We start from the raw sequence: 27,881 nt of genomic DNA, 5'->3' as shown, positions 1-27,881 counted from the left end.
AGCCTCAGGTGTCCCTTAACTACACTTTGAGAACAGCTGGGCTAGATTATCTCTAAAGACACTCCCAATTAGGAAGGTAGGGAACAAAACCAGGGGAAGAGGAGTGGGAGAAAGATAGGAGGACCTCTAGGTGCTGTCGTCCAGGGTTAAGATCTGTTCCCCAGGCAGAGACTCCACAAAATCTCAGAAGGCTTGTTGGGCTCAGGGAGTGCTCAGTGTTCTACAAGTCAAAGAGTTCTTCCTTAGTTTGATTCTTGCTATTTTCCTACACAGACCTTGGATCATTCCCAAACTACTGCACTTTGTACTATTTGAAGGATTTAGAAAAAGGGATTCAATTGTTCATTTTGGTCTCAGAGGGAAGAACTGGGGGCAAAGGACTGAAGTTGCAGAAAGGAGCATTTTGGCTCCATGTTAAGAACAATTTTTTTATCCCTCACTTCCCCCATCCTCGTGGCAACTCCAAGACAGAAGGGCTTTAGGAACAATTTCTAAGAATTACAATTTCCCCCAATGAAATAGGTTTTGGAAACCTCTTTCCTGAAGATCTTGAGGCTAGATGACCATTTGTAGGGCTGGAAAGAAGGGTTAGATTAGATGCCCTTTTAGGTCTTTTCTAGCTCCGAGACTCCATCTCTGAGGTGTGGGTTGGGAAACAAGATTCAATAGGCTGAGTGGACCCAGAACTAGGCAGAATAATGAAATAGCTGTCTGGAGAGGGAGCTCCCTATCACTAAATGGTTCTTGTTCAGGTGAGGGTTGGACTAGATACACAGGTTTTTGCTCAGTGAAAGACTGGACTAGATACTCTTGTAGGACCTTTCCAGGTCTGAAGCCTTCAACATCAGGCAAAGAAGTTTGGAATTGATTTTGTAAACATAATCTACAGCCCAGACCTCATCAGGGTAAGTACGTCAGTGTAGCTGGGCTCCCTTGCTATGACACTGGCCCTTGTGCAGGGCTCTGGGGGCACATGCCTTCCCCTATCTGCATCAAGGGGCCTCTTTCCAAGGTGGAGGTCCCGAATTGGATGGAAGAGGCTCTGGGTAAGCTGAATGGGTTCCAGCTGGCACCTTGGAAGGGTAGACTCTAGATGCTGCTGTGAATCAGGGGGTGGGGTGCCCAGGTCTATGCCTCCCAGTCATTAACTGCTTAGCTGCCAGCTGAAAGAGTCACTGGGGGAGGATTTTTCCACACCTTTTGCTATGGCCAGCTGGCACTGCCTGAACCCCAAGATGACTTCATCCTGACTTCAAGCATAGGATGATAACACAATAGAACCAGGAGGGCCCTCACGTCACTGAGTCTAATCCCCATCATTTGGCAGATGGAGACACTGAGGCTCTTAAAAGACCTGCCCGTAGAGAGCAGGCTCTCTGGAAGATACTGCCAAAATGCAAAGGATCCTAGTATGTCCCTGAAGACGCAAGGAGCTCACGTTTCAAGCAAAGTCTGAAAAAGCCTCATGGCCCGTAGGTTGAGCCACCAGGTGATAAATTCTTTGGTAACACAGCAGAAAAAGCCTCTGTCCGCTCTCTCAATGAAACATCCTGAAAAGAGAAATAGGGAAGGGATTACAATTACTCCCCTTCATATAATGCCTTACAATTAGCTGTTCCCTTCACGATAACCCTGGGAGGTTGGTAGGGCAGCCTCATTTTACAAATAGGGACACTGAGGCTCTGAGAAGGGGAAGTTACTAGCCCAAGATAACTAACCCAATTAAATAATTAAATTATTATAAAATATATAAAATTTATATTTTTATTTTTTAAAATAAAAATTAAATTAAAAAAATTTTTTAAATGTATATATAAAATATAAATAAATAAATAAATAAAAATAATAGTGCTTAAGTATTGATAAAGTGCTTACTCTTTGCCAGGACCACCAGACAGAGGAGAGACTAAGGCCTGCTTGAGGTTAAGCAGGGACTTGTTTTAGAAGCAGAACTAGAACCCAGGTCTCCTGCCTCCTCCTCCAGGGCTCATTCTCTGCCCCATTAGGTTGCCCCTGGTCCTCAGTTGCTTCTCTGCCTTTCTTTTGATATAGTGTTTGCTGAAGGAAGCTAACAAGTGAGTGAACCCAGTGCTCCCAAGAGAGGGGGCTGGTTGCCAGGTGAATGCTGAAGCTAAGTTGTTCTGAGGTTTGCATCATTTCTACCTGGCACACAAGGCTTTCAGGTACAGGCATGTATGGCCCACAGACTCTTGAGCCAAGCACGCTAGGCTGCCAGGCTGGCCCCAACTTCCCTTTGCAGCCTTATCTCTTTCTGGTCCCCTGCCACCTCCCTCCTCTTTCCCAGCTTGCCAGAAGAGCTCAGAACACACTGCCCCTGTCCCTTCCCAGCTTCCTGGAGATCCCCTGGCCTTTAATGTCCCTTCCAGCCTCAGATCTCTTCCTCCCCTTTAAGGCCTACCATTGGAGTGACCGACAAAGGAAGTTTTCCCAGGTTCCATCTCTGCTTCCCAGGGCATTGATTGGTCTAGCTCTTGCTTTATGCACTTAGCGTAGTCTCCTTGCATTCTCCTTTGCTTCAAATATACCTATATGTGTAAAGTTATCTCCCTTCTCCTTCCTTGAGGCAGGGACTGTCTTTTGTTCTTGTGTCCCCAGAGTCCAGCACAGTCAGTGCCTCAGTGCCTTGAACACAGGGTCTAGGATTTCACTGATATTGAAAACTCCCATTGCCAATGCAGGTCAGCACTTTCTCTGCAAGGTGCCTAGAGCAGAGGTGTCGACCCGGGTCTACAGGTACAAGTTCCTTCTGAGGGTGGTCAGAGAACGATTAAAATGGAACAGGAAATATTTAGCAACCTTCAAAATGCAGTATGTCACAATAAGCCAATATGTGACTGGTAGGGATTCTTGCTATATACTCTTTAATGGCCTCCTTTCTTTCTTTTTTTTTAAATATATTTTATTTGATCATTTCCAAGCATTATTAGTTAAAGACATAGATCATTTTTTTTTCCTCCCCCCCACCCCCCATAGCCGACGCATAAATCCACTGGGCATTACATGTTTTCTTGATTTGAACCCATTTCCATGTTGATAATATTGGCATTAGAGTGTTCATTTAGAGTCTATCCTCTGTCATGTCCCCTCAACCCCTGTAGTCAGAGTTGCTTTTCCTCTGTGTTTCCACTCCCACAGTTTATCCTTTGCTTATGAATGGTGTTTTTTTCTCCTGGATCCCTGCAGAATGTTCAGGGACATTACACCGCCCCTAATGGAGAAGTCCATTACGTTCGATTACACCACAGTGTATTAGTCTCTGTGTACAATGTTCTCCTGGTTCTGCTCCTCTCGCTCTGCATCACTTCCTGGAGGTTGTTCCAGTCTCCATGGAACTCCTCCACTTTATTATTCCTTTTAGCACAATAGTATTCCATCACCAACATATACTGCAGTTTGTTCAGCCATTCCCCAATTGATGGGCATCCCCTCATTTTAATGGCCTCCTTTCTATTTGAATTGACACCTTAGTTAAGTTATATGACTTGCCCAGGGTTGAAAAGCCAACATGTGTCAGGGGTAGGATTTGAACTCTGGTCTTCTGGGCTATGATGCTGGTTTCTTTATCTTCTACACTTCCACCACCTCTATGAAGGCCTTTCTTACCCCCTACCGCAGCTCCCCCATTGTTAGAGTTCCCGTCCTATAAAAATGACTTTGTAGTGTTCCCTTATACTCAGTATTTACTTACCTGTGTACATGTTGTTTCAGTCCCAGGAGAAGGGAAGCTCCTGGAGGGCAGGGACTATTTTGGTTTTGAGTCCCCAGTCAAACAATTTTGTGATCTTCCTGTTATTGATATTCTCTTCAAAGATAAAAGATGTCAGCCTGTCCTACTTGAGTTCAGTCCAGGACTGGCCCCTCAGGGATTTGCTCAACATAGGGTGTTAAATGAATAAATGGAGATTTTGAACCCTAGACTTCAATCCCCATTAGTCCCTGGTATTTCCCAGAATTCCCTGTAATCTCTCCTGAGTCTCCACCTTGGCAAGATTATGTTATTGGTATAATATTTTTATTATTAGAGATATAAATTTAATTTTTATATAAAGGCCTACCTCTTTCCCCCAACAAAGGAAGCATTTTATGCCTAGAGATCAGACCTGGCTTCCCTGCTGACTAACCTCAGACTCATTATTCCCTTAATTTGGATCTCAGCTTCCTTACTCTGTAAATGGAGGAAAGGTTGAACCAAACGGTTTCTAAGATCCCTTTCAGTTTCTCTAAACTTGTGTGATTCTAAATCTGGGTTGGGTCCCTGGAAAATTGAGGAGAGAGGAGTGAGTGGAGGAAGGGATCAGTGGAGAAGTTGAGAGGAGGAGGAAGAGAGTGGTCTGGCTCCTTCTAACTATACCCTATGGCGTAGAATTGTATTTTGGCTCTTTTATGGTGAGAACCCTGTAGCTTGTGAGCTCTATATTATAGGCTCTGGACCAGGCCTGGGCTTCTGGATATATGTCTGCCAAGATGATGAAATAAAGAAAGGAATGAAAGGGGTGAATGGAAGGCTGGGCGTCACAGTTTCAGAGCTGAAGGGGACCCTTGAGCTGACTCTTCTCTCTCTTGACCCCCTCAAGTCCTCTGAATTCTTCCTATCTGGTCCCCTCTCGCCTCCCTCCCCGCCTTTGTTTTCTAACCTCTAGTCTACTATCTCCATCATGACCCCCCCCCTCCTCCCAGGTCCCCTAACTCCCTTCCTGCTCCCCCACCCTTCACTGGTCCTTCCTCCCTAGTCCTCTAAAACTCCCCTCTTCCTTCCTCCCTCCCCCACTTTCCCTTTTTCCTCTCTTTAGTGACCCTCTCCCCATCGTCCTCTTTCCCCCTCCCCTTTCCTTCTTTCTCTAGTGACTCCTTTTCTCCTTAGTCTTCTCCCCCCCTTCTTCCTCTTTCCCTCTTCCCCACTTCTCCCCCTCCTTTTGCTCTCCCTCCTGACCCCTCTCCTTTTACTGCCCAATCCTCTTCCTTTTGACCTCCACTCCTCTAATCCCTCCTCCTTCCTTTCTGTTCCCCTCTCCCTTTTCACCTCTAGTGACTCCTTCCTTCCTAGACCCCTTGCCTTCTTTCCCTATTTTCCCTTTTCTCCCTCTAGCACCCTCCCCTCTTCCCTCTTGCTTTTTCCCTTCCACCCCCCACCCCACCCCCAGCCCCATCTTCTTTTCTTTCTCTAGTGCCTCCCTCCTCTCTACTCTACTCCCCATTCCCTTTTCCCTCTCTCGGCCTTCTCTCCTCCCCACTGCCCTCCTGGCCCCGCCCCACCACGCCCCTCTCAAGAGGACACTCCCCTTCTCCACGTCACTTCCTGGGGGGAGGGGTGGCGGGAGGGGGGGAACCGGGTTGGGGAGCGGCGGCTTCTCCTCACCTCCACATCCGCCGGATCCGAGAGGACGGGGCGAGAGCTGCTAGATCCCCGAGCGAAGCGGGCCGGGGGCGGGATCGGGGCCAGGCCGGGCATGGAGCGCGGGGCCGGGGGGCGCGGCGGGGGCGGCGGCAGCGGCCCGGAGCGGTGAGTGAAGTGTGGCCAAGTCTGGGGGCCCGGGTTCCCCCGGTTCACCCCTCTCCTCTCTTCCCTGTCCCCTCTTCTTCCTCGGCTCCCCAACGGTTCTGCGGGGGCTGCCGAGAGTGGAGGAAACCGGACCAAGAGCCGGGAAAGTGTGAGGGGAGTGGGCCGGACCTGACCGTTTCCCGGGAGGGGGGCGGGGGGCAGGGGGCTCGAGGCGGGGGGGGGGGGGGGCGCAGAGTGCCCCTTGTGACAGCCCAGACCTCGGTGACGTCCGGATCTCCAGCACACAGTAGGCGCCTACTAAGTGCTCAAGGCCGGGGGGGGGGGGGGGTAGGGTGCATCCTGGGGCGTGGGAGACCGAATCTGTGTGGGACCGGACTGGACCGCTCTGAGAGTCGCTGCGTATGATAAAGCACTCCTGGTGTGCCTGTGTTTTGTGAGACACTCACTGGGACAGTGCACAGCTTCTGGGACCAAAAGTGGAGGAGGCTCGGTCTGGCCGGTCGCATCTCCTGAAAACTTGGCTGCTTTGACTTTTAAAGAGAACTCCCCCTAGCCGGTTTCTTCCTACCCTTTCAGGCTGGGCTCCAAGAAGGGCTTCCTACCTGCTGGGCCTTTGCTCCAACTGTGTACGGCCTCCAGGGCCCCTCACCTGTGCCCCTTGCTTTCCCTGGCTTCCTCCGCTCACACTCCACCTTCTGCAGGAGGCCTTTCCCAGGTGCCCCCAGATGCAAGTGCCTTCCCCTCTGCGCTCACTTTCCATCCACTCCGTGTCCACACCTAGGTACACGGGTGTAGATACGAGGTATTTATTGGTGGGTGGGCTTCCCTAGCCCCATGTGCACTCTCTGTTGGCTGGGTTCTGCCTTTCTTTGGAGCCCCAGCCCAAGTTAGCACTCTAGTGCCTCCAGGTAGGAAGCCTTTAAATAAATGCTGGTTGCCTGACTAAGAGATACTGCATTCATGTGGCCCCTGTGAGTGTCCCCGGAGATGTGATGCAGAGTAGACACGGTGGGGCACTCATTGTGTTAACAAGACAGGTCCTGTGTGGGACAGGTACTATGTAATGAGACTTTGTGTGCAGCCCTGGGTATGGCAAAGTATCAGTGTCTGTGCTACAGATACTGTGAATGCCCCTTTGTGTGTGTGTGTGTGTGTGTGAGGGAGGGAGAAGCAGGGGGTGTGCTACATCGGGTTGTGTGACAGACACTTGGGGTGACGGGGCACCCTGCTTGTGTGGATCCCAGGGTGTTGCACAGAAGCCTCTGGAAGCCTGCATGCCAGGCTGGGCAGGCCACTGTGTGTACAGCATTGGGCATGTAACAAGCACACCCCTTGTGATGGGGGTGGAACAGCTGCCTAGAAAGAAGACTAATAGTTGCCCCAGTAGAGGTAGACTATGGCAGAAAGACAACAGTTTGGGTGGCTGAGAGCATACAAGTTGTGTGTGGCTGGGAGACCCTGCTGGAGAGAGACTGTGGGATTGTGTCTGACTGGGGTGGGGGGCTTGTGGGAAACACTTCATGGATGACGCTATAAGGGCTGTATGACACAGAGCAGGCCGAGTGACATCATGTGTGTGGTAGGATAGAACAGTATGTGGGAGACGTGCTATACTGATGAGGGGCCAAGGTATATGTGTGTGAGACACACATGCTCAGTGTGTCTGTCTGTGGGGTACAGTCATAGTAGTATGTATTCACCATGGGTAAGAGGTAGAGTGATATGTCCAGGGAGACACATGCACCACCTCAGATATTGGTGAAGTGTTAGAGTGTGTGAGGAGGGAGACAGCAGAGTGTGTGTGTGTGTGTGTGTGTGTGTGAGAGAGAGAGAGAGAGACAGAGCCAGAGACAGAGAGAGAACGAACACCATAGCTAGGTGTGAGACTACAATGACTATGAGGAAGAGAGGTTGACCAGTGTCTGTGGTATCATGTATATGAAAAAGGTGCAGGTAGTGTGTGTGTGTGGGGGGGGGGTACTGCATGCATGTGAGAGAGAGAGCCGTGTGCAAGATGAATGTGGCAGTGTTTGAGGGAGTGTGTGTGACTTCATCTATGTGCAACTGTGAGTGTTTGTGAGGATCTGTATCTGAGGATTAGGGTTGTGTGTGCGTGTCTGTATTGTGAAAGGTGTAGTGTAGCAGATGTCTGAGGGGGCACAGTGTGTTTGGGGGCATATGTAATAGATATGTCTACTGGCCCCCCCTGACGCTTTTCTTTAAACTCTGACCTTGTCTTAGTATAAGACCGAAGGGGAAGGGCCAGGGAAATGGGCTTAAGTGATTTGCCCAGGGTTTCACATATAGGAAGTGTTTGAGGCCAGATTAGATTTGGATTTGAGGTCCTTCTGATTGCAGGCCTGGTGCTCCATCCATTGTGCTACCTAGCTCTCCTTCCTGACACTCTTCATTCTTCTGTGGGAACCTGCCCATCTTTGTGCTCATTGTTTTGTAAGCACTTGGAAGGCTCTTGAGACAGACACTTTCTGAGGCAGAAGGGTGTAAGGAGTTCCTTGGCCTTGGAGCTACCCTTGCAGGAATGCTCATACTGCTGCCTAGTGCTGCTCAGGGACAGGGTACCCTCACTAGTGGATATGGAGTTAAAGGGCGCCTGTCTTTGAATCCCAGCTCAGCCATACCTTTGTGATCTCTAGCAGTTGCTTCCCCGACTGTCATGTGGCCCCTACTAAATCCAAATCCTATGTTCTTATGCTCTTCACCAGTCAAAGCCATCCAGGTATTTGTTTTTTTCCTTTCTTTGTTCGACAAGCCACACCTTCTTGCTTTATTTCCCCCATGTCTCCTATAAAGATGGTGAAATGCCTGAGGATTCCTTAAAAGCCCCGCCACCCAAAGAACTCTTGATTTTGCCTGGGTTGGGGCTTTTAAGCAGCCTCGGGCCTAGTGGGTCTTTTCAGGCATTGTTCTAATGGCCTCTTCTCTTCTTCCTTTACCCTACAGGCCTTCCTTAGCTGGAGCTTGGAGGAGAACGGCCCGGGTGCCCCTTATGACTGGGCTCGGACCACAATGGTTCCCTGGCCAGCTCTCCTAACAGGTACTTTGTACAGGGTGGAGGCTGGGGAAGCACAGTGGCAGTCTTTCCCACTTGTGTTTTGGAAAACAAAAACTAAAAAGCGCATTTTGCTTTGAAGACATTGTATCCCCAAAGCTTTGGGCACCACAGCCTTGGATCTGGGGGGCCTCCCTCACATAAGTGTGACTCCCTCTCCGCCATGAACGGCCTATCTATCAGCGAACTCTGCTGCCTCTTCTGCTGTCCACCCTGTCCTGGCCGAATTGCAGCCAAATTGGCCTTCCTGCCTCCAGAGCCTACTTATTCCCTTATGGCTGAGCCTGACCCGAGCTCCAGTGGAACGGTCTCTACCCCAGGGCGGGGCACTGGGGGGGCACTGGGCCGTTGGAAATTGTACCTGACAGAGCGAGCTGACTTCCAGTACACACAGCGTGATCTAGACACGACTGAGGTCTTCTTTACCAAGAGCAGTCGGGGGAACCGTATTTCCTGTATGTACGTCAGATGTGTCCCAGGAGCCAGGTAAGTTTCCTCTAGGAAGTCTGGCAGCTTCTCTGTGGCAAGATTGGTTCTGGGGCCTTTTTCTTCTGGCATTTTGGGTTTGGGGCTGGCTTCTGCTGCTTTAGGTAGGCAGTGGGAGTTAAGTGACTTGCCCAGGGTCACACAGCTAGGAAGTGTTTGAGGCCAGATTTTTAAACCCATCTCTAGGCCTGGCTCTCAATCCACTGAGCTATCCAGCTGCCCTCCTGTGTATTTGTTTTTTAAAGCATTCAGTTTGAAAATTGTCGTAAAGTAAGCCAATTTCTCTAAAGTGTTTTCCTTACAACAACCCTGAGAAGTATAGGAAGCATAGACAGGTTTATCTCATTCTACAGATGAAGATGCTGAGACCCATATCCTGTAGCTACTGATTATGTCAGAACCAAGATGAGGATTCTCAGAAAGGTCTTGCTGGTCAAAAGCTTGTGAAGAGTGAGCAAGACTTAAAAAGTGGCATCTGGCCTGGCACTGTGATGAGGGCACCAATTGAGCATGGCATTAGTCAGTGTTTCTATTAATAAAAGGTGTGTGTCATTTATCCAAGGCATTGGTTTTCTTCTGTATTGGGACTCTGGTGACCTTTCTCTGGCACTACTGTCCATCTTCTCTCTTCCCTGTGCCCCCTTCAGCCATGGTTGCCCCATATCTGATGGATATGGCCAGATTTGGGAGAATCTGCTCTATGGATGCTTTCTAGGAGGAGAGAGATTCCCAGGGGCCTGTGGTTTGTTTGCATAGTGTGTGTGGACTACAAAGCTGCCTTGGAGCCCAGGCAGGGAACCAGGAGGCTTGGGACTTGGTCCTGGGTAAATCACTTACTTTCTCCTACTCAAATGAAAGGGGGATGGGGTCAGGCCATCAAGTGGGTCTCCTCCTAACATTAAGTGAGCTGAGGCTACGTTTCAAGGCTGAGAAGTTCTTGGTGAGTCCAGCCATTTTTTAAGTACTTTCTATTCTGCCAGAGTCTTCCACATTCAACACATTGAAGACATTTTGTTTAGTGCTTTTTACATATGAAACTGTGCTTGGCCCTGAGCTACAGGGGAGGAAGAATGATGATTGTTCTTGATGACATTAAGGAGCTTACAGTCTATTGGGGTGAAAAAATGTAGGTATAATCCTTGTCTAGGAGAAGCTATGTAGAGCAGGGGGAAGAGCTGGCTTCAGGTCCTGGATACCTCTGGTGTATTCTGGCTGGATGACCTTGGTCCAGTCACTTGATTAACCTCAGAGCTCCAGGAAATTCTGAGAGTCTAAAGTGCAGAGATGGCTATACTATTGACATCACAGGGCCAATCTCGTCCTTATAAGGGAGACTATAATGGAGGAAGAGCAAACCAAATGATTCTAAGGAAATTAGAGGAGAAAGATCGCTTTTGCCATTTTGTAGAGGGCACAGCATCTAAATTGAGCCTTCAAAGAACAAAGAAGTTTTTACCAGGCAATAATAGTAAGGGGAGATGGTGTTCTAGGCATTGAGGCCTTTGGGAATGAATGGAGGTGGGAAAAGGAAGGATGTGGTCAGGGAACAGCTGGTAGGGAACAGCTTGTTTGGTGAGAACATTGACTGAGTAAAGAGAGAGAAACTGAAATCAGTCGGGAAAGCAGATTGGACCCGCATGGTGGAGGCCCTTAGATTCTAGCAAAGAGTTTTAGGGTTTTGTTTTGTTTTTTGCAGGCACAGAGAGCCCCTTAAAGTTCTTGAGCAAAGGAGTAACATATGGTCAGAATGGTACCTTAGAAAGATTATTATAAAAATGGCTATAATAAAAATTATTATAAAAATGGGCTGAAACTTGGAGAGGTTGGAGTCTGAGAGAGAATAAGACACATTTATGCATTGCTTTAAAAAAATCTTTTATCTCATTGGAACTGCACAATAACCTTGTGAAGCCACATAACTAATAGTAATGCAGATATTATTCCCATTTTAATAGTGGAGTAAACTGAGGCTTAAAGAGATGAGCCAACTTCCCCAGGGTCAGTAGCCAAGCCAAGTCTGGAGCTAAGTCTCTCCTCACTTCAAATCTAGTGCTCTTTTGCCTTGCCAGGGTGGGGAGGATTGGGATTTGGAGCACTTACCAGGTAGTTCTGTTGGTGCCAAACATAATTCCTTCCAGAACAGCCTCCAGCAGGAACCCCTAACTCTGGGATGATGTCTTTGCCTCCTCTGAGAGGCTCTGGGAACAGGCCACAGTGATTCTGGAGTCCTTTTGGCCCTTTGTCCCTTAGGAGCTGCCCCCAGGCCTAGGCCTAGCCAGTTGGCTTCAGCCCCAAGAACCAGAGGAAAAAGTTCAGGCTGATTAAGAACAGAAGAAACAAGACATAGGGAAGAACACTGGGTCCCAAATAGGGCACTGGCACCTTCTGGGGTATCACAGACTTTCTGGGCTTCTTCCTTCCCTTTTGTATAGTTGATGCTGAATCAGAGTTGGTGGAACTGAATTGGCAATATGGAAAAAGGGGAGGTGGCAGGAAGCCTGGAGTAATAGATGCTTCTGATGACAAGTGAGAGAGGGCAGTGCACTGACGAATTTGGGCTAGTGTAGACTGTGGCTCAGCCATAGATGTATAGAAAAATTAGATGCAGAAGAATCCATGTCCAAGTAACTGGTGGGCCCTGGGGTTGGCAGACTTAGCTCTGCCACTTCCTAGCTATGGGAGTTTGGACAAAAGCCTTTATAGGCTTTTGAGATGCTTGTATTGTCCCCCAGGAAAGTGAGATTAGTAAACCTTGAAGGGGCCTCCACATGTGAGTTATTGTTTATTATACTGATAATCAGCAGGCATGGATGGCAGGGAGGAGGACCCTGCTTCTCGGGGGCTTGGTTAGGGACGTTCCCCTCTTCCACTTCCTCCCCTTCTAAATTGCCCACTTCTCTTTGGGATCCCTAAGAGCCAGAAGTGCTAGTGAGAAGAGCAGCAGTCAGAGAAGCTGAAGATTTCTTTTCCTTGGAGGCATTGAAGTTAGGCAGGCCACAGGGCCAGCCTACAGTGAACAAGACTTGCCTCCCCTTCTTCTCATCCCTGCCAGGTTCACCGTTCTGTTCTCTCATGGCAATGCAGTGGACCTGGGCCAGATGAGCAGCTTCTACATTGGCCTGGGCACCCGCATCAACTGCAACATCTTCTCTTATGACTACTCAGGCTATGGGGTGAGCTCAGGGAAACCCTCTGAGAAGAATCTCTATGCTGACATTGATGCTGCTTGGCAGGCCCTTCGGACCAGGTGAGTGCCTACCTACCTGGTGGGATCAGAACCCCAGCAGCCTTCCATTCCCTTTGGGCTTCCTGCATCTCTTGCATCTAGGGGGGCAGGAAGAAGTCCCCAAGTCACTGAGCAGGGCCAGGGTAGAGCTCCACTACCTGGAACACCACTCCCCAGGACTCAGACTCTCAGCTTGCACAGTCAGAGGAGCTGAAGCCAAACTTAGTGATCTGCCCAAGGTCAAACACCCAGGAAAGAGCTATCTTCAGATTTGAACTGAGGTCTTTTGACTCCAAATCCAGTTCTCTTTTCACCCTCTGCCCCTATGACATCTCAGGATTCAATCTATTCTCCTATTCTAACTAGTGAGCCTCTCTTTCAGCCCCAAATTTATCAGTGCTGTTGCCCACCACTCGTGCTGTAGTACCCTAGCCGTGCTGTTCTCGTTCTCCTCCTTAATCACCAGGTTCACCCTGGTTACTGACCCCCATCCCCTTTCCCATCTTCCCTTAGGCTCCACCTGGTCTGTTCTTCCAAACCCCACCTCACCTTCACTGTTGAGCTCGAGTCCTATCTCCTCCGTGGAATTGTCCCCCAATATCCCAGCCTGTTCTGACAGCACTTTGATGTGTGTTGTGTACATACACATTACTTTATATTGTAGAAAAGAGGAGAGGCACCCCAGGATTGAAGAAGGACAAATATTATTTCTACTTTGAAAACAGGGAAGGAATAGAGTGTGCAGGCTGTAGGCCAAAAGCCAGACTTCCTGATTGCCTTTGGTTTCTAGAAAAGTTCTAGAACAAAATTTTAAAGGCACATCTAGAAATTTGTGATCACAGACAACCGGAATGGTTTTTATCAGTCAATCAAAAAAGTATTTATTAAGTACTATTGTGTTCCAGGAAAATAAAAAATTTTAAATGAAAGTCTTTGCCTTCAAGAAGCTTACATTTTACCAAAGGGATGCAACTTATTGCCACATAAGAAAATGAAGGCTGTTTGGATCTTTAGCTATATTCACACACATACACATAAACAAATACACATTGATAGGGTGAGGGCATACTCTTTCTCACTCAAGGAAAGAAAATGTTTTTTAAACATTTACCTTCTGTCTTATTAGTTCTGAGACAGAAGAGTGGTAAGGACTGGGCAATGGGGGCTAAGTGACTTGCCCAGGGTCACACAGCTAGAAGTGTCTGAGGCCAGATTTGAACCCGGGACCTTCCAACTCCAGGCTTGGCACTCTATCCACTGTGCCAGCTAGCTGCTCCAGGAAAGCTTTCTTGAAGGAAGTAGCCCTTGAGCTCAGGGGCTTAAAGGGACTGAGGGAGTTTCAAGAGGTGGAGGTGAGAAGGGAAAACATTCCAGGCATTGGGGACATCTCAAAATGGTGTGGAAGCTGAAAGTAGAATGTCCCATAGAGTAAAAAGCATGTGGGCTAGTTTGGTCAGAGTACAGAACTGAGGAGGAGAAGGGGGTGGGAGATGGGGCTATAATTGACTTCGTCTGGCACAATAGAAGACATAGAGATGGTTCGGGACCCTGTGAGCTTAGGTCTGCCATGGCTGGGTATGAGGAATGCAAAGAGCATGAACCAGAGAGGGCAGCCTGTGACCTAGTCACAGAAATTGGAAGCAGAGCCCTAGGGAAATGGTCAGTCCTGCTCTTCCCACGCTCTTTGGAGGTTCTGATGGGCACTGCCGGAGCAATGGTGAGTGCAAGGAAAGTGGCAGCCGGCGGGTGGTAGGATGCCAGAGTAACTTTATTCCTTGTTTGACTGGTAACCATACTGGTAGATCGGGGCATGAGAGCGATTTGACTTAGGGAGGCTTTTCTCTTGGAAAGGATGGAGAGGTGTGGGCCAGATGATAGAACAGTTAGGTGGATTTAGAACTGGCCGAGCGACTAAAGGAAGTTTGAAGTCTATCTACGAGGCAGTTTCGAGTGGAGTTTCTCATCTGTTCTTAGCTCAGTGTGGTTCAACAGTTTCATCAGTTCCTTAGCTAAAAGCATGGGTGGCATGCTCATCAAATCTCTGGGTGACCCAGCGCTGGGAGGGGCAGCAGAGCACCCGGGATGACACCATCATGTGACAAAGAGATCCCGGCAGGCCAGGACACTGAACCGAGTTACACAAGATGATGACATATCAGAGAGATAACAATAAGCCTTAGACTTGGCTTCCACAAGTGCCCTTTTGATTGTATAAAGTTGGGAGGAGGGGCACGGCTACACTGCAGCTGATCTGAAAACAATCTGGAGATTTTGGTGGACGCTTAAGATGGATCTGAGTCATCAGGAGGATGTGGCAGCCAACAAAGTTAATTCAGTCTTGGACTACTTTAGGAGCGACATGGTGTCTAGGAGTAGGGAGCTCCTGGGGCCCTGGTACTTTGCCCCTGTGAAACCACCTCCTGGAATAGTCACACTGTTTGCTTTGGGGTTGGGAGCCACGTTTGAGGAGGATCGTGGATGTGCCAGAGATTGCTCAGAAGAGGGTCTCTGGACTGGCAAATGGTCTTGAGTTCAAATCTGTAAAAGAAATAGGGAGTGTTTAGGCTTACAGTAACACACAGCTACCTTCTGGGATCTGAATGGCTTTTTGTTGGAGGCAGGAGCAGAGCCCCAAGCCAGTTTTAGCTTGAGTTCAAGGGGTAGAGCTGCCCCAAAGTCACTGGGGTCTTCAGCAATGGCTTATGACGCCTTGGTAAGTCAGAGCGTAGAGGGAGGGCTCGCTTGGGAATGGGATGGCCCAGCTGGCTCCTGAGATTGCCGCCAAGCCAGACATTCTGAGAATCTTCTCTCCCCAGCCAGAGGACGAGCTCCCTTAGGGCAAGGATTCTTTCTTTCTTAGGCTTGGAATTCAGTCAGCTTAAACACAGATTCATTAGTAGAGTCAGTATTCAGAGTTTTGAAGCTAGAAGGTACCTGACAAGCAGTTGAAGTATGGTAGTAGGTCTGGAGTCAAGAAAACCTGAGTTCAAATCATACCTCTCACCATGTGACTGACTGACCATGGATAAATCATTTTGCCTTTCTGAGTCTGTGTCCTCACCACTAAAATGGGGTTAATGAAGAAAAGTACCTGAGGTACCTACTGCACAGGGGTGTTGTGAGACTCAGAGGAGGTAATACATGTAATGACTACACTTTTCAGACCTCAAATTCTATGTTAATGTTACTTTGTTATTTTTATTAGCACCTTAAAAACTATATATAGTCCAACTTCCATGTCATGTTTTTCAAAGCAGGAAATTGAGGCTTCTAGAGAAATAAATTACCCTAAATGACCTAGGTAATTAGTAAAGCCAGAATTTGAATCCAGGTCTTCCAGTTCCAGCTCTCTCTTTCTCCTTACTCACTACAATATTTAGTGAAAGCTTTTTTTTTTTTAACCCTTACCATACTATCAATTCTAAGATAAGAGCACCAAGGGCTAGGCAATAGGGGTTAAGTAACTTGTCCAGGGTCACATAGGTAGGAAGTGTCTGGAAGCCAGATCTGAAACCAGGTCCTCTTGACTCCAGGCCTGGCCCTCTATCCACTGTACTACCTAGCTGCCCCCCAGTTTAATGAAATCTTTGTAGGAAAACCAGGCTTCCAGGAATATAATCAGGACTAATAGGGGAGAGATCAGCTGAGATTCTCCTACAAAATGACCCCCAGAATCATCCCTCTCCCTCTCCCTGGGGAGATTCTAGGTAACAGAATGTCCCCAGGGAGTTCATTACTAATCTAGGCTGAGCTGGATGAACATAGAATTGCAGCTGAAAGGAAGGATTTGGTCAGGCCTCTCTTTTTCCAGATGTAGATCCTGCCCTCCCAGGCAGTAAGTGAAAGACTGGGATTTGAACCCAAGACCTCAGGCTTTAAATCCATTTTCCTTTCCACTTCACCCCTCTGCTTCTCCCATTGATAAAGCCCAAGTTATGAGGATGGATGCTGGTCACCCTCTGCAAGCTTCACCAAGGAGACAGGGCCAAAGCTCTTCAGGGAGGTGATGACTGCAGTTGAATTGAGTAGTTCTCCTGCTCATGAGCTATGGCACCTTGGCAAGTTACTGGGAATCTCATTTTCCCTTCTTGGCTAATGAGAGGACTTGGGATTAGGTGGCCTCTGGGATCCCTCCTTGTTCAAAATGGCCAGAGTCTGGTCCAGAGACTAAATCCCCTGGCCTGGGAGCAGGGTGGGTGAGGAGGGAAGGCTCAGCTTTTCCCAGGAGCTCCTTTAAGGAGCTCTCCCTGACCCTCCCCCTTCCAATCCCCTTCTCCAGGCCCAGCCTCCAGCAGGAACATCCCCATTGCCCTGCCCTTCCTCTGCACCCAACTTGAGGCCTGAAAGTACCCCCATCCCAACCGGTTCCACTTGCTCCCAGGACCCAAGGGGCAGGGGGTGGGAAGCAGCAGCTGGCAGTAGAGCCTGAGGGCGGACTAGGGTGGGGGAGGCTGGCAAGTCCACTGTTGCTAAGGAAACCTGCTGGGCACTGTTCCTAGGCACCAGCTCACCACCACCAACACCACCGTCAGCAGAAGTTCCCCCTGAGGCTGTTGTAGTTATGGGGGTGTATGTGAAGGGGTGTGAGTGGTGCCAGAGCCCAGGCCACACCCCTGGCTACAAGCTGACTCAGTACCCGGGAAGAGGTGGCCTGGATGGGCACTCCATCCACAGGGAGGGTGTCATCTAGGTGTCACTGTGCTGGGCAGTCCTCTAAATAGATCTTAATCTCTTCTTCTCTCCATGCATCTTCCTTTCCTTTTTTTAAAATTTTTTTAAACTCTTACCCCTTCTGTCTTAGTATCAATTCTAAGACAAAAGAGCAGTAAGGACTGGGCAGTTAGGGTTAAGTGACTTGTCCAGGGTCACACAGCTAGGAAGTGTCTGAGGCCAGGTCCTCTGGACTCCAAGCCTATCTTCTGTGCCACCTCGCTGCCCCTTTCTTCCCTTCCTTTTGACCAGCTTCTATCCTTTCTCCTTGGGAAGTAGGGAAGAGAGGTCCTGGGAGGGGCTTGATTCCCTCATCTCTGGCAGGCTTCCTGGGGTCTTGAGGGAGCTGAGCCAAAGCACAGGCCCCAGAGTTGGGAGAGACCATAAACGTGCGTGGTGGTTACAGCACTTCTCTCACAACAGATGACTTGTACTTGAGGCAGCACGAGTTTTATTATCTCCATTTTATAAGGGACGTAGGGCCCCAAGAGGTGGAGAACCCTGCCTACAACACACAGCTAGTAATTAGTGGAACTGGCTCTTGAATGCCAGTCATGTATTCCAACACCTTCCATATAATGACCATCCTTCCTATCAGGGTTGTTGCAAAAGGTTTTCAGATTCATTATTGAACTTGATCCCTAAGGCATTCCTTCCAGGTTGAAGAGGAAATGGTATCCTCACTTTGCAATTGAGGAAACCAAAAGGAAAAGGACTTACCCAAGGTCAAACAGTTAAGTTAATGGCAGAGCTGAAGATTGAATAACAAGTCTCATGACTGCTATTTGCCTCTTTCCACCAGGCCATTGTGACTCTGTTGACTCTGTTACAGACAGCAGACCACTCACTCTGATAATACAGGGAGGACAGAAATTGTTTTCTCCCACCCTGCTGCCTAATTGCAAGGGTTTGGGGATCTTCCTCAAGGGCATTTAAGATCCTTGGAAAAGTAGCTGGGGTAGCAGTGACACCACTCTCTCCAGCCTAGCTGAGATGACAACATCCCCGCCTACTGGTGATTTTGGGAGAGGCCTAGCTCTTGTCACAAAAGAGCCAGTGGGGCAGGCCATCTCCAAGCATTTCCTAGCACGTCTCCTGTACTGGGAACGTGTGAGGAGCCCCACAAATCAGGCATAGCCCTGCTTTTGAGAAGGTCGGTCTCATAATTATAGCTGATTATAGAAAACTTAAGAGTGGGAAGGTATCTCAGGGGTGATCTGACCAGCCTTTCCGTGAAGCAACTTGCCTACAAAGGGCTCTCTAGCCAGCACTTAAACACCCCCATCAATGGGGAAATCCTGCCCTCATCAGGAAGCCACTTCCATCTTTGGGCAGCTTCTATTTGTTGGGTAGGGTTTTCTTTATGTTGAAGTGAAATTTTCTTCCTTAGAATTTCTGCCCTGACATTTCCATGAATAGCTAACCATTCTAGGTTATGAGAACCCACAGGGCCTAGTGATTTGGGCAGAACAAAAGGCCTGGAGGTAGAGGAAAGATCATCAAGGGCTAGAGAGGTTAGGGAAGCTTCCCAGAGAAACAGGGTTTAAGATGGCCTTGAAAGATGGGGAGGCCCTATCCCTCCAAGGAGAGGACTTGCTTTGTCTGGCCCATTGGTCCTTTGCAGAGTAGGAAGGAATGAAGGGCAGCTTTGAATACTTAATGGTTATGGAACTAGGCAAACTGGAAACCTCCCTGAGCCTTGGTTTTCTCATCTGTAAAATGGCAATAATCAAATAGGTACTGTCTATTGCATAGGATTGTAAGGAAAGATTTATTTGTAAATCTTAAGCATGATCAAATGTGAGGATTCATTATCTTCATTGTTATTAATGGGAAAAAATATAGTCTTGGGTTCTTTTTTTTTTTAACCCTTACTTTCCATCTTAGAATCAATACTGTGTATTAGTTCCAAGGCAGAAGAGTTGTAAGGACTAAGCAATTGGGGTTTAAGTGACTTGCCCAGGGACACACAGCTAGGAACCTAGGACCTCCCCTCTAGGCCTGGCTCTCAATCCATTGAGTCACCCAACTGCCCCCTAGTCTTGGGTTCTGATGAACTAGGATCTTCTCGGATCTGAAACTAGCTGTAGGACTTAAGCAGGTCAACTCACCTAGAGCTTTGGAAATAAGTGCCAGGTGTGGGGCAACTAGGTGGCTTGGTGGACAGAGCAGTTGGGAGGACCTGGGTTCAAATAGGACCTCAGAAATTTCTTAGCTATGTGACCCTGGGCAAGCCAATTAAACCCAGTTGGCAAACCCTTACTGCTCTTCTGCCTCAGAAACAATACTTACTATTGACATAAGGCAAAGGTTTTTTAAAAATAATAAAATATGTGCCAGGCGTTGTGGCGTGGTAGAAGGAACATTATATTTGAAGTTAGGTCTTGGGCTCAAATCCTTGCTGGACTACTTAACCTCTCTTGTTTGCGCCTGTGTAAGAGGAGGACATTGGACTTAATCTGTCCCAGCTGGCTAAGCCTCAGTTTTCTTAACTGCAAAATAGGGTTACCAGTAACACTTATCACAGGGTAGTTATGTGGCTCAAAAGAGGTAATGGATATATGAAAGATTTAAAACACTACAAATAAAAGGGATATTAGTATTCTCCTACCAAAATCCTCTTCTGCTGCCTCCTAGCATGGAAATTGCCCTGAGCTCTCCAAGGTGATGCCAAGCTGGAAAACTTCAAGCACAGGCCCAACTCTGTGTGTGTGTGTGTGTGTGTGTGTGTGTGTGTGTGTGTGTGTGTCTTTTGTCACCAGAGTAGCCAGTAGAGAGGCCCTGATTGGCATGTGTGGTAAATTGGTGGTGAAATCCCAGATCCCCAAGCAAGTATGATGCAGTAGCAAGAGTATCAGATCTGGAATCCAGAGGGCAAGGGAGGGCACCCTCATTCTGCTTCTGACTTACCTGGGTGACCTCTCTTTGGGGTTTAATTCAGAGATTGCTAAGATTCCTCCCAGCTCTCAGTCTACATTCCTGTTATATTTGGGGGAGGGTGAAGGCAGATCCGGGCCCAACAAATGACTCAGCCACCCCTCTCCACCAGGTATGGCATCAGCCCAGAGAATATCATCTTGTACGGGCAGAGCATTGGAACAGTGCCCACCGTGGACCTGGCCTCACGCTACGAATGTGCTGCTGTGGTGCTGCATTCCCCCCTCACCTCGGGCATGAGGGTTGCCTTCCCCGACACCAAGAAGACCTATTGCTTTGACGCCTTCCCCAAGTGAGGGAATCCCTCAGTAGAGGGCACCTAGGGGCTGGGGGGGAGGGGGGGAGCGGGGACCTGCTTCTTCCTGAAAAGTCAGCATTAGGTTTAAATCCCAGCTCCAACTCCTCAGTAAAATGCTTTGAGAAACTTAATATGCCATAGCAGTGTGAGCAATGCAAAGGATGCTGGCCAGCCTGGCATCTGGGGAATGCCCATTGCCCAAAAGGGCAGGGGGAGGCCCCCTGCTGGCATCTCTAGATATCTGGAAATAATTCCCCCCACTTACCTTGGAGTTGCTCCAGACCCCAGCCCAACCTGATTCTAGCTAAGGGTCTCCAGATCCAGATTCCTTGGAGGAAACTTGGAACTCTCTTTGGAATGGTTAGAGCAGGGGTCTTTTTAATCCTAGATTTTGGCTTGGGGCCTAGTTTTGCTTCTCAGTAGCTCTAGGACCCTGGGCCAGACAGCCTCTCTGGGCTGAAAAGTCCTAAAGATAGCACGGAACTAGATGGCACATTAAGGGTATCCAGTGTGCTTTTATTATTTTGTTCATAATCTTGTGAGATAGGCAATGCAAGTATTATCCCTATTTTGTAGAAAAGGAAATTGGAGATCAGAGAAAAATGACTTGCCCATAGTCTCTCAGCCCTAGTAAGTAGCAGAGCTAGCATTCAACCCCATACCTCCCCAAACCTCAAATCTATCCCTTTCCCCCCCTATTTTGTGCTGTATCATAGAAAAATGCAGACTAGGGGGTAGGAAGGTGGGTTGGGTGAGATGAGGCAATGTGGTTCAGTGTGAAGCATGCTCTATTTGGGCATCAGAGGACCTGGGTTCAAAGCCCAGCTCTGGATAACTATGGGCAGGGCTTCATTTTCCTCACCTGGAAATTGAGAGCATTGAACTTGATAACCTTTAAGGTCCCTTCCAGCTCCAGAATCCTCATATTCTCCCCCAAATATCTGAGTTATCTTTAATGTTATTTTTGCTACCAAAGGGAAACTGGGGATTGGAGCATTCCCCCAGTGTAGGTACAAAAGGGGTGGTGGGGTGGTCTGCGTGATGATGGGGACCTGGAGTCACCCCAAAACCAAGCCTGACCCTTCTATCCCCCTCCCTACAGCATTGAGAAGGTCTCCAAGATCACATCGCCTGTGCTGATAATCCATGGCACCGAGGATGAGGTGATTGACTTCTCACATGGACTAGCACTGTATGAGCGCTGCCCGAAAGCTGTGGAGCCCCTTTGGGTGGAGGGTGCTGGGCACAACGACATCGAGCTTTATAGCCAGTACTTGGATCGCCTTCGAAAGTTCATCACCCAGGAGCTGACCAACCAGCGTAACTGAGGTCCCCAGGGAGCCCCTGCTCAGGGCAGGATGGGCGCCAATAGGCAGACAGGCCCAGGGAATCCAGTGGGAGCTCAGAACGGGGCACTGCTGAGGAGTGAGAGCTCAACAGGGTCGGCCCACTGGAGGATTGGGAAGTGGGGAGGACTCCCCACCCCTGGGCTTGCCTTTCCCAATCTGGTGCCCATGGCCTCTTCTGACATCCGCTCCCCTTCCAGGAGAGGGGAGGGACAGAATGACCCCCATCTTTCTCCCCACAAAGTCCGCAGTGATGACCCCAAACTGCTGCTAACACTGGGGCTGCCCCCGCCACCTGGGAGGGGCCGGGCAACGCATACCCCCTCCTCTCCTGCTGCCCTTCCCTCTACCAGGACAATAGCAATAATATATCTGCCAAGTGTGGTAGGGGAGGACCTCAGTGGACCTCATTCTTCCCCACGTCCCTTCCTCCAAATTCCTGGGACGGCAGTGACTGCATGAGAAACACCTGCCCTCCCTCCCCCCAATAGTTCTCTCTGCCAATCAGGGAGAGGTGATCCTAGCATACCCCAAGCCCCAAGGTGGGTCACTCCCAGCAGGCCCTTCATGATTTCAGATACCCAAACTCCTCCCCTTCCCCACTCCCCAACATGTACAGATATACAGATAGAAATATATCTGCATTCATTTTGGAAGCAAAAACAAAGAAATTAAAAATTTAAAATTTTACAGTCCCCCTCTTCCCCTTCCATTTCTTTCTTTTGAACCTTTTTTCTTATGGTAATTTTTCAAAGTGATTACTGGTAGGTCAATACAACAGGTACTATTATTCCCATTTGACAGAATAAGGAAACTGAGGTGAAGAGATTTGTCCTAGTTCACATGCTGGTAGGGCTTGATCTAGCATCCAATAGAAATTGCTTTGTTCTTAGTACCTTTTCTTCCCCTTTCCCTGTCCTGTTTTGACTGGCCATCTAAAAAATGGGAGCTTAGGGAGAGGATCCCCAACATCCCAGGAGGGACAAGTGGACTTCCTTGGCCCCTGTGGGCTGGGTTTTCTGGAAGTGAGTGTCATGTCCCCAGGGGATCCCTGTAGCACATCAACTCTAAGGATGGCATTGTTTTGGGCAAAATGCAAGAAGAATATGGGTCAAAGGCTTGGCCCAAATTGCTTCTTCCTGGGCTGACCATCCCTCTCCTTCTGCATCCCCTAGCTTTGTGACTTTGGGAAAGACATTGCATTTCTGGTCCTCGGGTTCCTTCTCTGAACATTTGGAGTGACAAGGCGCTGCCTGCCATATTGCTGTGGTGCTCTGGGTTCTACAGTAACTTTTACACATTAGCATGTGAGCTAGGGAGCACAAGGACAACTGAGACAATAAGGGGTTTAATGGCACTCAGTGACTGGTTCCTGCCTCTCTGGGGCCTGTTCTTCTCTCTGAGTTGGCCCCACCCAACTCGGCCGGGATGATGTGTGATATGGGCGAGTCTCCTGCCCTTTCTAGGCCTCAGTCATCTGTCAACTCGGAGTCCTATGCCATGCTGACCTTGCAGTGATCATTGATGTGGAAATCCTTTGAGGAGTACAGATGTAGAGAATTAATTGTTCACGAGGTCCCAGGGTCGCCCTCCCCCTCCCCCAACAGAAATGTGTGACACTGAGGATTGGTTCATTCAACATGTAAGCATTTCCTAAGCCTCTGCTGGCTACAGGGAGCTCCTGCAAAGTTTACCCCAGATATGGGCCCTGTCTTCATGGAGCTTATAATTCATATTACATGCCAGATGGATGGCAGAGAGGCCAAGTGCTCTGCAGCTCCATCTGAGGAGGAGGAAGCTTCGGCTCATGATCCTAGGAGCACACAAAGCTTCCGGAACAAGTGGTATCTGGGTGTCAAAGGACATGTCCAGATTCAGTGGGCAGGGCGAAGGGAGGGTGTACATCAAGAGCAGGGGTGGGAAGCCCAAGGTGAGAAGGTTGGAAAGCTTGGATGTCATTGGACTAAGGAGGGCCTTGAATGTCAGTCTAAGAAATGTGAACTATGTGAAGGCTTAAACAGGGAGAGGACCAGATTGATTTATAAAAGACCACTACTGGATGGATTGGGGTTGAAAGTCCTACTTCCCACCTAAGATCAGAAGGCCGCCTTGTGAAAGAGTTGAGTCTAAAGAAGCCCCTTCACTCTGCTACAATTCCATCCATTCAATCCAACATGCTCTGTGCAGCATCTTCCTCAGCTCTGAGTACAGGGTCTACTGTGGGGGGTCACAATGCATACCCAGGTCAATAGAGATGGAGTCACACCAAGCAATTACCATGAAGGGGAGAGCTCGAACAACTTGGGTGATGGGGGGGGGGAGGATCAGGAAAAGCCTTGTGTAGGTTCTAAGATTGGGAAGTAGTGAGAGTTGATTCTGGACGTGGGGGATAACCTGTGCAAGGGCATGAAGGCAGAAGACCAGCTATGTGTGTACTGGGAATGGTCCTGTTGGTAACCAGAATACTAGGCAGTAACAAAAGGCAAGTGGGCGCTATTTTGTGGAAGACTGAAAGTCAGCCTGAGCATTTTTTCTTTTTCTTTTTAATCTTGGAGACAATGTAGTCACTGAAAATTTGTGAGTAAGTAAAATGAGTAAGATGTGGTCAAGTATCTTTCAAGAATTTCAGTTTGTCAGTGTGTAGAGGGTGGTTTGAGAGGGAAGAACCTGAAAGCAAGGGGGAGAAATTTTCTACTTTGTACAGATTATTTTAAAGAAAAACATTTTCTTTCCGTTTCAAATATTCAAAGTTGCTTTCCTTTATTGTGCTCATCACATATATCCTCTTGATATTGCCCATTTCACTTGGCATCTGTTCTCAACTTTCTTTTTCCACTAGCGATTCACATACCCCTCCTACTCCCTTCCCAGCAGAAGGCTTCACAAAGGGCTCTCTTTTCCCTCCTGCTACACATCACGGCCCTTCAATGTCATCTCCCACTTTCTTGAAACCTTTTCCTTTTGGGAAGATTCCCCCAACACTGTCACCTACACCAGGTATCAAATGGGCAACAATTCCCTCTGTCTCCAGTGGAATTTCTCTCTTTGCATTCTCCCTTCTCTAATCCAATCTCTCCTAATCAGACTTCTTCCTTATTGCTTACAGACGTGGCCAGCTCACCTATCTTAATGAAACCTCTATTTGTTATTACTGTCCCCTTTAAGCTGCCAGTACCTACAGCTCTTCTTCCTCCTGAAGCTCCTAGGCATGCATTGTTTCCATTTTCTTAGATCTCGTTCGCTTCTCAGCCCCTTATGGTGAGGTTTCCAGGATCCTCACTCAACTGAAATAGGTCTTTCCCAAGTTACAAGTGAGCTATTTCCTGCAAAAGCTGGTCTTTTCTCCGTGGTCTCTAGGAGACCAATAGTTCAGGAGAGGGGTGATGGGAGTCTGATCTAGGGTGGAAGCTACATAAGTAGAGCAAAGGGGATGAAAACAAGAGATGCAGAAAGAAAACTGATGCAATTTGTTGACTAATAGAATATGGAGGGGGAGGAGAGGAGAGAGAGGGGAAAACAGACATAGGAAATATTCATACCTGAGGTAAGCTCCTCCACTCCCCAGGAAAAGCAAGCAGCTGAGCCCTGGGTCAGATGCAAATATTGTGCATCCATCTTTGCAGAACACAAATAAAAGTGGAAGGAGATACAAAGTAAAGAGAAGACAATCTCAGGCCTTACGGAGTCCATGAGCTAGTCAGGAATACATACATTAGATGGTAAATGTATCATAAAGGTGCAAAACTCTGAGTTACAAGAGGCAAAATCATTCCAAACTAAGGTATCACAGGAGACTTATGGGAGAATCTATTGTTTCAGATGGGCTTTAAAGTATGGGGAAGGAGGGGCAAACACCAAACAAGAGAAGGAAGGAAAAGTCCTGGCTTAATATGAGGACAGAGGATGTCCCTGAAACTAAGGCTTCAGCTGATTCTCCACTCCGGCCTTCTAAGGCTAACATCCCAGACCTCTCCCTCTCTAGAACATTATCTAGGGTGGGGTAACTTGGGCTTTGCCTCAGAGTGCCATATTCAGAGAGGACTTGGCTACCTCCTCTGTCATACATAGTCTGCTGTAACCCTCAGTACTCCCCCCAGATCTCTTCCCTCAACTTCCAAAGGAAGAGCTTCAGATGTTATAGGGTCTCTCCTCTCAGGCTCCCATCTCACCCCCAATCATTAGGGCTTGCTTCCTTGCTGTTTGGCCCAAGGACAAAATTTCTGAGTTGTAACAGCTCAGCCCTTCAGAACACCCATCAGGTAAAATTATAGCAGTTGTTCTAAAGCATGCATTTTAAAAAATTAATTAAAGCATGAGTTCTTAACTCTGGGTCCATGATTTTAAAAAACAACACCAAACCACTTTTGCTAGCAATTTCAAGGCAGTTTTTTTTTTTTGTTTCAATCCCACATTTGATTTTGTGCACTTCAAAACACAATTCTGAGAAGGGGTTCATTGGCTTCACCAGACATTGCCAAAGGGATCCAGGACACAAAAAAAGGTTGAGGCCTTGGTCCAGTGGAAACTGTCACAAGCTGGAAGTAACCCACTATATGACTTGGACATTTCTGGTCCTTGATTTTCTCATAGATCAGAAAAGTGTGTTATGCCTCCCTCAGGGAAGTGTGGAAAGAATCAACAAGAATGAATGGGAAAGCCTTTGAAAAGTTTAAAATCCTGGGCAGAAGTAAAGGATAGTCGCTGAACTTTAGAGCTGCAAGAGAGGCCCTTAGAGACTCATCCAACCTTCCCTTCACTTTATAAAAGAAGAAACACAGGCTCAGAGATGGGAGGACATTTGCCCAATGGCAGAACCAGAAATCGGCAATCTGACCAAGCACTCATTGACCACGTCCAGTGCTCTTTTGGCAATGTTAGCTTTTCCCCAAATTGTCTTTTTGATTTGGGGGAAGAGGAGGCCAAGTGGGTGTTCCTATGGAAGGCACTAGAAACTGGGTGAGAGGCTAGAGTTAAAGGGATCAGCCTTCTCTATGGAACCCCTCCCTGGCTGTGACAAAGTCTTGAGTATTGGATGGTGCCTTGAGAGGGATTGAATGGCTTCTGTAGATGCCCCTAGCCTCCAGAACTTGATGTGGCTTGGGACCTAAATCTAGACTATCCTGACTCAGAGGCCCCATAGGCTCTGGAGCCACCATTATTCTCTCGGTCCTTCTCTGAATTTCATCCCCTTCCTCCCCCCACCCCACAGCTAAGGGTGCTAAGAAGAAAGAGAAAAAGAAGAGCTGGAGAAGATGGGGAAAAATAAAGGAAATCCACCCTCTCATGTGCATGTGACCTGACTGTGGTGCCTGCCTCCTTTCTCTCTAGAAATAAAATTCTAGAGAGTTGAAACAGGGTACTTAGATGAACTCCAGTAATACACAGATGGAAGGTGTTGTCATGCATCTAAAGGTCAGATCCCTTTGGAGAAGAATTCTTAGTTTGGGGGCAGACACCTTTTACTTCTGTGACTTTGGGCAAACTGCTTAACCTCTCTGGCCTCAGTTCCTCTGTCTGTAAAATGAGGAAGTTGGATTAGAGGACCTCTAAGGTTACTTAACCTCTCTAGCTTTGGCTTCCTCATCTGTAAGATGAGGGGATTAGACTTTTTGTTGAGTTCTTTCAGTTTCATCCAACTCTCTGAGACCCCATTTGGGGGTTTTCTTGCCAAAGACACTAGAGTGGTTTGGCATTTCCGACTTATTTTTACAGATGAGAAACCTGAAGCAAACAGGATGAAGTGACTTATCCAGGTTCACAACGCTAGTGAGTGTCTGAGGCCAAATTTGAACTAAGGAATATGAGTCTTCCTGATTCCAAGCCCAGCATTCCATCCATTGCACTGCCTAACTATCTCTAAGGCCTCTTTCCAGATCTAAATCTATGAAACTTGCCACCCTGGTCTCTACAGCATCAGCCTTGGGGTTGGGGAGCAGGGGAACTGCATCGGAGAAGAAAAAGGCATTCCTGGTCTGGGCTCAGTTCTCTCATCCTTTCTCATCCCAGTCTGTTCATCCACGTGTTCTTCAGCCATCTTGAGATCTCCCCCACCACCACCCAGCAGGCTACCCGAGGCTTCTGGGGCCAAGAGCTGCCATAAAGCCTTCTCACTCTTCTTTGGCTGGCTCCCTTAATTCACTGGGCAGATGGACAGTGTAACTACTAACTCCCACTTCTATAACCCCTTCGTTTCCACAATCATCCTGTGAGACAGTTAGCCCAAGAATTCACAGGATCAGGAATCTAGCATTAGAAGAAACCTTCATGATGATCAAGGCCAAGCCTTT

The 27,881-nt window shown here is 48.2% G+C and overlaps 2 protein-coding genes and 1 long non-coding RNA gene across 5 annotated transcripts in view; 1 reads left to right on the top strand and 2 right to left on the bottom strand.

Annotated features, from left to right (window-relative positions):
- Window positions 1–127: 127 nt before the first annotated feature.
- On the top strand, window positions 128–22,289 carry ABHD17A (abhydrolase domain containing 17A, depalmitoylase). 3 transcript variants are annotated; one of them, XM_016432216.2, is made up of 5 exons: window positions 128–905; window positions 8,483–9,077; window positions 12,130–12,324; window positions 20,063–20,242; window positions 21,351–22,289. In XM_016432216.2, the coding sequence occupies exons 2-5, from the start codon at window positions 8,755–8,757 to the stop codon at window positions 21,574–21,576; spliced, it is 924 nt and encodes a 307-aa protein (XP_016287702.2). In that variant the 5' UTR covers window positions 128–905; window positions 8,483–8,754; the 3' UTR covers window positions 21,577–22,289. The 3 variants fall into 3 exon arrangements, with proteins under 3 accessions (XP_016287702.2, XP_056678169.1, XP_056678168.1); XM_056822191.1 differs by lacking the exon at window positions 128–905 and adding an exon at window positions 5,394–5,521; XM_056822190.1 differs by lacking the exon at window positions 128–905 and adding an exon at window positions 6,918–8,258.
- Window positions 1,457–6,027, bottom strand: LOC130458066 (uncharacterized). Its single transcript, XM_056820980.1, has 3 exons — window positions 5,968–6,027; window positions 5,378–5,761; window positions 1,457–1,550 (listed from the first exon to the last, which is right to left on the bottom strand). The coding sequence occupies exons 1-3, from the start codon at window positions 6,025–6,027 to the stop codon at window positions 1,464–1,466; spliced, it is 531 nt and encodes a 176-aa protein (XP_056676958.1). The 3' UTR covers window positions 1,457–1,463.
- The window catches only part of LOC130458257 (uncharacterized), a 31,356-nt gene continuing 16,633 nt past the window's right edge, over window positions 13,159–27,881 (bottom strand). Inside the window, exon 2 of the long non-coding RNA XR_008917363.1 lies at window positions 13,159–14,841. This is a non-coding gene — a long non-coding RNA (uncharacterized LOC130458257). The remainder of the gene's footprint in view (window positions 14,842–27,881) is intronic.

This window comes from Monodelphis domestica, chromosome 3, assembly GCF_027887165.1.
Source record: "Monodelphis domestica isolate mMonDom1 chromosome 3, mMonDom1.pri, whole genome shotgun sequence".
Lineage (NCBI taxonomy): Eukaryota > Metazoa > Chordata > Mammalia > Didelphimorphia > Didelphidae > Monodelphis > Monodelphis domestica.
This window is presented reverse-complemented; position numbering and strand designations above follow the sequence as displayed.